Genomic DNA, 12638 nt, shown 5'->3' with positions numbered 1-12638 from the left:
TTCCTTTGTGGCATAATCTTTCACCAGAGGGTTGGCAGAAGCCAGCTACAGACTTTTAGATTCTTGTAAGCCCCAAGAGACCCCAACTAACTATGCAGTTGGTGAAACAGCATCTAAGCAGTCTCCACAGCCTTCCTCATGCACTTTGTTTACACAACATCAGGAGGCAGGTACTCTCTCTCAGGTAGTTTATACAAGGTCCAGACTTCCATTCCATGAGTCCTTACACTTTCTTAAAAACAACAAGAAAATGTTCTCAAAAAATTACCTAGCAATGTAAGATTTAAATGACTTCATTTTAAAGAAAATTCTCAAAGGGCTGAAGCATTATATCTATGCTTTTGTTTTGAAAATACCATGTTTAAACTTTGTCACTTCACTCCTGAATCTACCATTGCTTACAAAATTCAATCAATAAACCATTCAGAAATAGACATTTACATGCATTATATGCAACTAGTTTTAATAAGCTAGTTGAATTCAAAAAGCATATTTTAAGTTTTGTTGAACATTTAATATATCTTTAAACATAGATTTGAACAGATAAGAATTTAGGCAATCTGTTCCCTTGGTGAGCTTATTTATATTCTTACATCTAGAACATTAACTGATACAGAAAAAGCATTTAATAAATATTTGATGACTGGATACCTATATATAATAGATGTCTATAAAAATAAATAACAGCATGGGGCAGCTAGATGGCACAGTGGATAGAGTGCCAGCCCTGAAGTCAGAAGGACCTGAGTTAAATCCAACCTCAGACACTTAATATACTTCCTAGCTGTGTGACCCTGGGCAAGTCATTTAATCCCAATTGCCTCAGTAAAAAACAAAAAAATAGACAGACAGATAGACAAATAAATAAATAGCATTCAGTATTGAAGATTAGGCCCTTAAAGATTCATTTAATCTAATTTCTTTAAATTTACAAATAAGAAATTGCACCATTACCATATGATGGTTTATACTCTAAGAACCTTAAAGAGGCAATTAAAAAATAACTTCAGCAAAATCACAGGATTCAAAATAAATCCAAATAAAATCATCAAAACTCATTTTGATTCTTTAATTAGAATCTTCAATCCCTTTCTACTAAGAACTGTAAAGATAGTTCTACCATATTTTGTTATTTTTTAAAATATCCTAACATAAGGATGTTAATTCTTTGCAAATCTGCAATTTATGTCACTGAAATAAGTTAAAATTTCTACTTAAAAAAAAGCCTCAATGAGATGTGCTAATTAGCTGCTAATTAGCAACTGCTAATACTTACAGTGAAAAATACGAAAATCAATGTATGGATGAGAACCTCTTCTTTCTGATTCAAATCCTGCCCGACTCCTTACTCGTACATCTCCTAGATAGGGTCAAGAATAAAATACAAGCTTGGAAGACTGTAGAGATAAATACACAAATGAAAAGAAGCTGCTGTCAGCAATACTTCACAGCAGCCTCAAAATTAGTGATCTATACATCTCATCTACTACTTATGTTATCTATGGATCAAGTAACTAAAACACTAATAGTACTCATTTCTAAGGACAGTCTATTGTGACTTTTCTATTACAAAAAAACCAATTATATTATTTATTTTAAAGTATGATATCTTAAAGGAAATGAACACAAATGAATAATCTATTTCTATGCAAAGAGCACAGAAAGTGTTCCTGAAATCAACATAAATCCAAAACCATCTAAATAAATGCAAATTTGTTGAATTTCAAAAAAAATTAGTTATTAAAGAAAATTTCACTTCAGTAAACCCAAGATTTAAGCTCAATATATGAGTTGCGTTTTAATGTTAAATAATTTATCTGCTACTTTGGTAACTTAACTTGGCATTTTAGTGAGTTTGGATAAGACACAAAAAATGTTGAGTACAATATCATATGGATCAGCTCTATTTTGAAGCACTTAATAATTTTAGCATTTTAGAGATATTAAATTCCTTCATATGATTGATCTGAACAAGAAAGAGAAAATACAAATCAGCTTTAAAAATTTCTTGCCTTTTAAATCTAACAGAAGCAAAATTTCACATATCACAAGGGAAAAAAAGTACTTTCTGTGATTCTATTTATTACTACAGTGAATATAATAAATGCGGTATTTTTTTCTGTTGATTAGGAAGTATGTTTGAAGTAATGAAACTGATTTTGGTGAGTTGAAGTCGATTCTTTACTTCATAATAATCTCTTATATTTATAATTCCAAATACTGAGGTAAGCCCTTTAGAAATACAAATTAATTTTGTTATAGGGTTAGTGAAAAATCAATTTACTTTTTAAAAAACTTTATCCTTAAAGTAACATGGAACTCAAACTCTTATGTTCTAGGTAACTGTTATGATTATATTTTCACAGAATTCTCATACATAATAATTCTAGAAGTCATAACTAGTAAATCAGGTTCCTTACCTTTAAAATGAAGATACTAAATTAGATTAAGTCTAACTTCTCTTACATCTACAAGATTTAGTTGAGTGTAATGAATGGCTCATTTTAGAATTAGAACGGATTAAAATTTACAAAAAGAAAGACATCAAAATTTAAATGAACATCTTCTAACTTAAGCAAATTAAATATTTAATTTGTGTTTTACAATACACATAAATATCTTAAAAAGTACTTGATAATTATACAAGGAGAGTTAGCATCTCATCAGGTCTGCCTGGCACTTATACTTGAATGCTTAATATCTGTAAATCAAAGATACATAATTTCATTAGTTCAAGTATTGCTTTCACCAAGACAGACAACTGCTCTAACTCAAAAGTAATGTCTTTCCTAAGTCTTATGATCCTTCCAACCCCCCAAAATAGTGAACACCTAGTATGGACTTGGTATAAAACTTAAAGCACCAGAGTTTTGTCCACTTCCCAACATAACTTTGCAGCAAACAAAACAAACAAAAAAAGGTGATTATATATTAATAGATACTAGGTATTAATATGATCACCTAAAGCTTAGGAGGGGCAAGTTTTAGTCAACCAACAATACTGACTACTAAAAGAATAAACTCCAACATTACTAATCTACAGACAGTTCTTTTTTTCTTGCCAGATAACTTTTTAAGGAAAAAGTTTTTTAAAGGGTCAGATACCCTGATAGTAAATATTTTCAAAACTGAGTACTAAGATAAAGCCTTAACTGTAGGGAGAGAGGGGGTGGGTGGGGGGACAGAAAGCAGGCTATAACACAAATTCAAATTAGTCCTTTTTTTATAGAGTCAAATAATAAATTTCATAGTTTTTCAATCAATAAGCATTTTAAAGGATAAACCACATTCAGAATACATTTGTTTTTAAGAATATAAATTTGTAGTCACCTTATCATTCTAACCTTTCTGATATATTAAAAATTGAGTCAGTTGAATTTTTTTCTTTTTTTTTTTTTGGATTTTTTGCAAGGCAATTAGGGTTAAATGACCGACTTGCTTAGGGTCACACAACTAGAAAGTATTAAGTATCTGGGGCTGCATTTGAACTCAGGTCCTCTTGTCTCAAAGGTTGGTGGTCTATCCACTGTGCCATCTAGCTGCCCCAATAATTGAATTTTTTCAACAAGGTTTGGTGTTTGTGTTGAAGTGTGAAGGAGATGGTCCCCCAAATGGAGAGTTGACACTAGTATACAGGCAGATAAACCAATAGAGATCTATTTTTAGGATGTTCTCTGACTTATCTGCCTATGTGCTAGATCTTTTATTTAGATTTTTTCTCTCCTGGTATCTCCTGGTATGTCAGCTTTTTTCTTGCATTACCTCTCACTCTCTGAGTTCTCCTCTTTCCTTTAATATAAACAACCCTTCATGTTGAAGGGGTCATCTGGGCCTAGGCCCATGCCCTGAGTAACCTCTTGGGAAAGAATATTGGCCTCAAATACCTTATTAAGGGCTTGGCTCCTTCTGGCCTTTGGTTTTTAAAAACAATAGCAATTTTTCTGTCCTTTCCCAAAGTTTCACTTTATCATTCCCACCCTTTGGTTTCAGTGGCTGGTATAATGACTACCTGTTGCTTTCTGAAGAGTTAGAAAAATTCATTATCATTACTATGGGAGAACCTTTAGTCACAAGCTTTTGCGCCTCTCAGTCTCCTTGTATCATCCTCTCACATGAAGGAATCGTTCTGCTGGTCAGAATTAGATTCCCAGTAGCTACTAGAATATGTTGTGTCCATAATAGTGGAGAGAGATTCAGAGGTGGGAGTTTCCAGTCTTTTTATCTTATAGATTCAACTATAATCCCTCTATGTTTGTTGATCCTTTTCAATGAGGTTTGAAATTTGGAATAGCAAGTAAACTATTCAGCCATCTTGCTGGTGATGTGAAAGCCTAAACTATTCCATCTTCCCCCATGATAGCCCTTCAAATGCCTGAAGGTAACCACTCACCAGCAGCTCAAATTCAACATCTTTCATCTTTCCTTTAAAACATGTTCTTTATATAGATATCCCCTTCTCTGTCACTATCAAGATTAGTATTCTATATTCAAAAATAGTGTCATTATTTTTTACTCTTCTCTCACCTTTAATAATACACATCAATTAATAAATTTTGTTGAATATATTTCAGCTATTTTTCTCTAACTATATCTTTGGTTTTCTATTTCTAATCTGGCATACAGTTTTGTTGCAACCCACTTGATCTACTGAAATAGCCCTCTAATTCATCCTTAACAGCACTGAAAAGACTTATTCTTTTTATATATATATTCAGTTTTGCATTCCTTTGAGTTAGAATCTTCAATGGTTCTAGTGGTTCCTATTAAACAGAAAAGTATAAAATCCCTATCCTAACATTCAATCTACTATTCATTTCCAGTCTTATTTATACTAATTTCTTCATATATCATTGCATAGCCAAACTCTTTTATGCTATCTAAAGTATCTAAAAGAAAGCAGATACCACCAACTCCCACAAATATTTATGCTTATTTAATTCTAATCCTTTTAAAAAGAAGCTTAAACTCCATATTTTTGAGGAAGTATTGATTCCTTTTCTGCAGACTTTTATTTTGCTCATCATTAAAACTCATGAATTTCTAAAAAGTAGTTATTTATGTATGCATGAATGAACAAATTTTTTAGAAGCATTATTATTAGGCACTATGTGTAAAGTTCTAAGTAACGGTGATATGAAAAGTAGGAAGGATAGGCAAAGACACATACAAAAAGTAAGACAGTCCCTGCTCTCATGGAGCTCACATTCTAATGGCAGAAACAACGCACATAGGAAATTTCAGCTTTAAACTGGAGCAAAACGATGGCAAAGTATTTAGTAATAACATTAATTCTTTATTGTCATTTAGATTAATAAAATCGATTTCTAATGTTGAGCCATTTGACAGTGCCAACTCTGATAGCAAAAACTATTTTTCAGCAGCTTTGCAGAAGCAAGTGAGAGGCTCGATTTCCACTAGTGTTGCTTCTTAGGATAATGGCTCTGAGGTTTACACTGAAAGCAAGGCTAGTGGTTTTTTGTTGTTTCCTAGATTCTAAAGCTCAGGGTGTTGGGCTATCTCTATTAGGGATCAAGGAAGCTAGTAGTCAAGGTAGTTTTAATTGCCTGACACTGGCTATCTCCTGTCTCTCCTTCAAGATATTTTGCTACTTTAGCTAGACTGGTAAGCCTACTAGAAATGTAGGCATTGTGGCTAGCCTTTTCTGCATAGAATTCCTACCTTGGATAAGGGCTTTGTTCCTAAGTTCCATCTTTCAAATGGACTGAAAGCTACATGGAATCCAGTAAACAACTACAAATCCTGTATCCAAAGGCAAGGATGATTCTACAATATTATGATTTGAGAAAGTATAGCCTTAATATCTACTTTCTATAACTCACCTGGTCACTATTTCAAAATTTCATCTATATAGCAACAACAGTTTTTGATAGATACTGAAAATTAGGTCACACATATGAGAGGTAATATATAGCTTTGTAAAGCAATTTAATGGCAATGAGTTTATCATTATTGTGTATCTTATATTTTTGTTATGCCTTGCAATTTAAACTTATGAAATCATCTTAATACATCCTTATACATGAATTTTTGTTTCAAGGTCATTTTATAGAATTCTGGAACAATATACAAAAGACAGTTAAGCATAAGTATAAATATTTATAAATGTATATATATTATAATAATATATAATAACATATATAAAAATATAAATATATTAAGGACAGCCTCCCAAGATTTGTCAAGTCTGAATATCACTACCCACTTCTGATGATTCATGCAGGAAGCAAGTAGTACAGTAGGTATACAAAAAGCCTACTAGATCTCAAGTCACAAGACCTAAATTCAAATGCAAGTTCTGCCACTTATTATCTGTATGACTATGAACAAGTCATTTTTGGGGGCACATGCAAAAAATGCATAAATTAGAATGATTTTTAAAACTCCTTTACACTTGTAAATCTATGATCCTATGATACCACCAAAAGGACCTTAGAAAGCATCTTGAGAAATTACAAAGTCCTGAGTGGGAAACTAAAGGATTTTTTATCACTATCAGTACTTGAAGATAAGTTCTTCATTTAGAGAGAGGAGAAAATATAAAGTAACAGCTAATTATGTAGATGCTGTCAAATGATTACATTTGGATTTCTGGACCAGAGTTTGAGATACACAAATGATTAAAGATTATTGGTCCTGATCAGCCACAATCAGACACACTGTAACTTGACCCTAACATAGTAATGGCATTTTGGTTCTCTTCAACAACAAATAAGCACCACCATAGGCCATTATTACAGTATCTTGGATGGCCAAGAAAATAAATTAATTAGTCTAGAGACTTAAAAAAACCTGATCAAGAGGATTTTAAACTGAACAAAAGGCAGAGGGGGGTAAAACTACCTAACAAGATTTGCCAGGCAATCTCCAGAAAGAACAGTTGATATGATGCAGATAAGATTGCTATGGAAAGGAACATTAATTCATAAGAGACAATACTTGAGAGCCAACAATAAAATTCATGACCTCAGATGTTCATTCATAAACACACAAAAGAATGAATAAAAGATAAGAGAACTTTCAAAGGTCAATTCAATCTAATTTGATACCAGTGAGACTTAAGATCAGACTAATGAGTATCTATAGTAATGGAATATCTACAGAAAGACATGCCTTATTGAAAAGATTCCCATTAAAAATAGATGGTGACAAAACAGAATTATACATCAAGAGGATCCTTTCAGTAAAGACATCTGGGAAGCTCAGATAGAAAAATTAGCTGGGAAAGGTTGAGCAAGTAACTACTCTAAATACCTGCTGTCATTCACTTCACTGCCTCTCATTTCAACCCTCCTTCCCCATCTTTTCTCTCTCACAAAAAAAAAAAAAAAAAAAAAAAAAGGAACAGGAGTAAGGAAGCCTAATGAAAGAATGGGATTCTGGGTAAAAAATCAGAGCCAAACATGGGGCAAGTCACAAAAAAAATTTAAGTAAATTTGGGCATAGTGAGAGCAAGAGAAATAGAAAGTAAAAAGGAAATTTTGACAAGGAAGAGGTGAAAAAGAGGATACTTAAACTGAAGTTTATGAGAGCATACAGATTCTGAAGACCAGAAATGGAGTAGTATATTCCAGGGATTGCAGACAAATTGCTAAGGTACAAGGATGGGAAATGGCATATTGTACTTGGAAAACTATTATCAGTCTGGTTTGGGTTCCTATCTGTGTACCTGTTCTTTTCCTTCATTACAATTTAAAGTCCTTGAGGTAAGGTCCTAGACTCTATCTACTGGCTTCTTTGCTCTTGTTTGTTCCTATGTTTTCCTCATTCTTCAAAAACCCTAGCAAGATCATACATCCCTGCGTTATTTATAATAGTTGCCTTCACTTCCTTTCTTCCAAACTCTCTACAATCTGGTTTTTGACCTCATTCAATGACAACTTCTCTGTCCAAAATTATCAATGATCTCTTATTACCCAACGCTCATTCTTGACTTCTGTGCAACACTTGTCCCTATTAATCATCTCCTGGATATTTTCTCTTCTCAGTGTTACCGTTCTCACCTTGTTTTCCTATCATCTATTTGACCATTAATTCTTAGTCACCCTTGCTACAGGTAGCATCCATGTCACACTCACTAAAAATGAGTTATCCTGTGGTTTGTTCCTGGGTCCTTTTCATAATCTCCTTTTATAGTATCTCACCTGTTGATCTCAGCAGCTCTGAGAGGTTCAATTATCAGCTCTATGCAGGTGATTTCCAGTCAATATAGCCAATCCAAGTTTCTCTCATGAACTCCAACTGTCCCTTTTTTTTTTTTTTAAACACATTAAACTGGATGTCCCAAACCGAACATGTCTAAAAGAGGGTCACTATCATTACCCCCAAACCATTCCTCCTTCCAAACATCCACACATCCAAAGGCACCAGCATTTTTCAAGTCTCTGAGTTTTCTAGGTTATATAACCTAGGTTATAATCTTCAATATAGTACCTAACTCATATTCTACCCTCATACCTTTCTCATATATGTCCCCTTGTTTTTACCCATACACCAAACTATGTTATAGTCTCTCAACACCTCATGTCTAAGATACCATAACTTTCTTATTTGTTGTCCCACTTCCAATCCCTTCCTAGTTTAATGTATCCTCCACTCAGCTGCCAAAGTGATTTTCCTAAAACACAGGTCTGCACATGTCACCCAATACAGCTGCTACCAATAATCTACAACATATATGTTTTGTTTGGCATTTAAAGTCTTCACTACCTGTCCCTTTCTTGATTTTTTGGCATTTATATATACTTTACTCTTCAGCAAGTATTCCACAATCCAGCTATACCGGCCTACATATTTCTCATACACTATGCTCCATCCCACATTTCACTGGCTTTTCACTGGCTGTCTTCCATGTTTCTAAAGTTTTTCTTCTTTATCTGGATTCCCCATCTGCCCTCCAAAATTCAGCTGAAATCTAACATTCTACAAGATGCCTTTCCTATTGTTATTCCTCCCATCCCCATGTTAGTGCCCTGTTTCTGAAATACTGATACATAAATGTCATTTTGTGATATATATGCATATGCAAGTATATATATGCATGTCTGTTTCTATGTGCATGCATGTATATGTGTGTATTTGAATGCTGTCCACCATTAAATCTATAAACTCTTTGAGGGCAGGAACTGTTATTATCTTTGCATCTTTAGAACTTAAGATAATGTGCATTTAATAAATGCATGTTCATTGACATGAAATCTACTCAAATATATGTATTTTGTTTTTTGGTTCACTGCATCTAAAGGTAGTAACTGCTTTATGTTGATTGAGAGTAAGTTAAACAGCTTACAGAAAACCCAAGGGAAAAGGTTATTTTCCAAAAATAAAAATTTCAGTGATTAAATAATATCCTTGTATTAAAAGTATTGGTGTTCACTATATTAAAAAGTAGATTAATCCCTAACACTTTGATTCCTAGCATCAACACAGTTTTGCTTAACAACAATAAATTTTAAGCTTCAGGATAGGGAATCTTTTTTGCCTTTTTAAGTATCTTCAGCACTTAAGTGTGATGCCTAGCATTTAATAGGTGTTTAATAAACATTTGCAAATTGGTTCACTGACTTTATTTGCTTATTCACAAACAGTTGCTCTGACATTTGGTGACTTCTAACACCTACAATATACAAAACTGAGCTACAGTAACTATACAGAGAAATTTTTTCTTTCAAAAGCAAAATTTGCACATAACCAAGATTTTATAATGCACATTTTACTCTGCACTTTTTGAGAGGCAATCCAGAAAGAATAGTAAAAGTATGTTTATAAAAGCATAAGTTAACTTGAAACATATCATACATTTGCATTTTCCCATTTTCCTAAGGAAAAAATAATCTTCATCCATTACAGTATTTATTCAATTTTAGATTTTCTTCAAAATAAAATCAATTTTATGAACTTTCTTCCCATTTAAATTTGTATGGAAAGAGTTTTGTTATTCTAGGCTCTATACTTTTATGAATGCTTTTTGTGAACACTTTTAATCCAAAATGCTCTCCTCCGACTTATAGTGGAGTAGCACAGAGTTTGGCACAGTGATAACATTAGCCCCCCAAAAATGTAAGCTCTAATCCTGTTAAGAGTCAGCTGTGTGAGGTTAAGCAAACCACTTAATTTTGTTGAACTTCAATTCCTTCATCTGAAAAATAGGGATAGAAATATACTATTTCTACTGAGAATGGTGGTTGTAAAGAATACATAGAATAATAAACTGTAAAATGCTCAATAATGAAGAGGGACTTTTATGATTATGTTCTTCAAGAATCCTCTCAACGGTCTTTACAACTTTATTCTAGATTGGTCACTAAGTGTACTTATCATTCATTCTAGAGAATCCAAATAAAATCTATACATCATCATATATTCCAACAGTTTCCTATTTGTCTCCTGTCCCCAAATAGTTTAAGGACAAAGACAACAGCCATTTTTCTCAGTTCTTCTTTCACTTTCTCCTGTTCCCATAATGTACAGGGCGGTACAAAAACAAGTCACTATTCCAATTCTAGTTAAAAGGATTTCACATTAGCCTCCTAAATTTTAAAAATCTTTTCACTTACTCTCATGTCCCACATATTTCAATGAAATAATGTCTTATCTTCTTTCTTAAACAAATGTCTGCCTGCAGTAAGAATTAGGAAGACACCAGACTGATTTCTAAAAAGAAGAGGCTTTTTTGTTGCATAAAGAAAGACAAGCCTGGTTGGTTTAAGGGGTACGTACTTCAGGATGGGTATTTTATAGGGAAAGATAGGGTAAAAGGAGAGATGTTTACTCTTTACTTATTGGTTAGGCTCTCTCAAGGGAGATATTTTCTTCTTAACCACTGGCCAAATTTTGAGAAAAACAAGGAATAGAAACATGTAGCAATACACAAGTTTCCCAGCATCTTGTTTACTAGGATCAAAGCTCCTAGCACCTGAGTGTGTGGTTAATCATATCCTGTTTACCCAAGCCCCCTGCACTTGTCCTGGGGAGGGAGGGGAGGGAGCAACAACAATTTGGTTTTTTTTCCTGTACCCCTAACTACAGAGGCTCTGCTGGGGCTCGTGTCACATAGAGAAGCAAAACAGCTTCGGAAATGAACTTTCTGTATACAAAAGTAAATTCTGTAAAATTAACCTTGTTTGCCTCAGTTTCCTTTTCTGTAAAATAAGCTGGAGAAGAAAATGGTAAAGCACTCCAGTATCTAGACTCAGAAACCCTAAATGGAGTCATAAAGACTCAAACATGACAGAAAAAAAACTGAACAACAAATTTTAATCATTCATTTAAAGGTTATTTTCTTCCTATTAGAGTTTATACCTAATGATATCTACACAATGACTATCTGACTAATTTAAAACTTAGTGCATGTGGTCTGACAAAGAAAATTCCTCTTGTAAAATTTTGCTAAAAATAGACTTCTTTTTCTCCCAGTTTGGACTATCCTGGAATGGCTATATATAATAAATATAAGTATCACTAAAGTACCTTCCAAATATAAGATTCAATTACTTTAAATGATTATTAATACCAATTAATAATACAATTATTATATGTATTAATGTGTATATATAATATATGTATATATGTTAATAATACATTTAATACCAATTATTAATACTAATTAAAACAATACCAATTAATGCCAAATCTGCATCAAAGGTGCAGATTTTAGAAGTATTGATAGAAAAAAGGAATTAAGACATTAAGCTTTAAGATCAAAACAACATTCCTTTTTTACTTCTATGTTTCTCCCCATTTTTGAATATTGTTTATTCCCAGTTTTGAGGAGGAATGGCCCATGTTCACTATAATTACAGTAGTGTTATTTCTATATCCTTTCACAATAAGTATTAAAATACCCAGGGGAGAATAAAAAAAGGAACTCTATAAGAACAATACAAGCAATATTGTAATAATATTGTAATAACTGTAATAAAACATTCAAATCCAAAATTCACACTCAGTTTTACTAAACGGTATTATGTCTACATGTTAGAGAAACATTCTTTTTTGGTTGAGGTAATTTTAATATCAAAATAGACTACATATCTTTATTTTATTGTTTCCAATTGAGACTCAAATCTCAATTACATAGTTTCTACAATCATATAATACAATTTAACGTTTACTAATAAAATTTTAGATTGAAATATATTTTTTTCATATAGAGGATCACTGTTTTTTTTTTAAATGCTATTCCAGATCCCATTCATTCACATTCAAGTAAGTATAATCTCTGTGTGACTAATAGAAAACCAAGCAGAGAATACTATTAGTATTCATGCATAAAATGTGTATTAACTGATGTGTCAGTTTTTGTATGTTGATCTATTAAAAAATGTTTCAAGCATATTTAAAGACATATAAGCAAATCATTATTTCTCTTCTAGATAAATGAAATCAAAATTGATTTATAAAAAGTCCCAAGACTGGCCTAGCTACATTTCAGCAGCTTAGAATTCTATTATACTACACTATGACTAAGAGTAGAATAGAACTAAGACTACTATTATTACAACATATGTATACAGTATTTTAAGGTTTACAAAATGTTTCATACTATTATCTCACTGGAATCTCACAACAACCCCGTGAGGTAGGTATTATTATTACTTTCATTTTTCGGACTAGGAAAC

The 12638-nt window shown here is 32.6% G+C and overlaps 1 protein-coding gene across 3 annotated transcripts in view; it reads right to left on the bottom strand.

The window, feature by feature from the left end:
* PDE7A (phosphodiesterase 7A) overlaps window positions 1-12638 on the bottom strand; it is a 134371-nt gene that overhangs the window by 43999 nt on the left and 77734 nt on the right. For 2 of the 3 annotated variants that reach the window (XM_031946341.1, XM_031946342.1), the window contains exon 3: window positions 1277-1360. The exons of the other annotated variant lie outside the window; for it this stretch is intronic. In XM_031946341.1, coding sequence (XP_031802201.1) covers window positions 1277-1360 — 84 coding nt within the window. The remainder of the gene's footprint in view (window positions 1-1276; window positions 1361-12638) is intronic. 3 annotated transcript variants of the gene reach the window in all.

The sequence above is a fragment of the Sarcophilus harrisii genome, chromosome 1 (assembly GCF_902635505.1).
Source record: "Sarcophilus harrisii chromosome 1, mSarHar1.11, whole genome shotgun sequence".
Taxonomy (NCBI): domain Eukaryota; kingdom Metazoa; phylum Chordata; class Mammalia; order Dasyuromorphia; family Dasyuridae; genus Sarcophilus; species Sarcophilus harrisii.
This window is presented reverse-complemented; position numbering and strand designations above follow the sequence as displayed.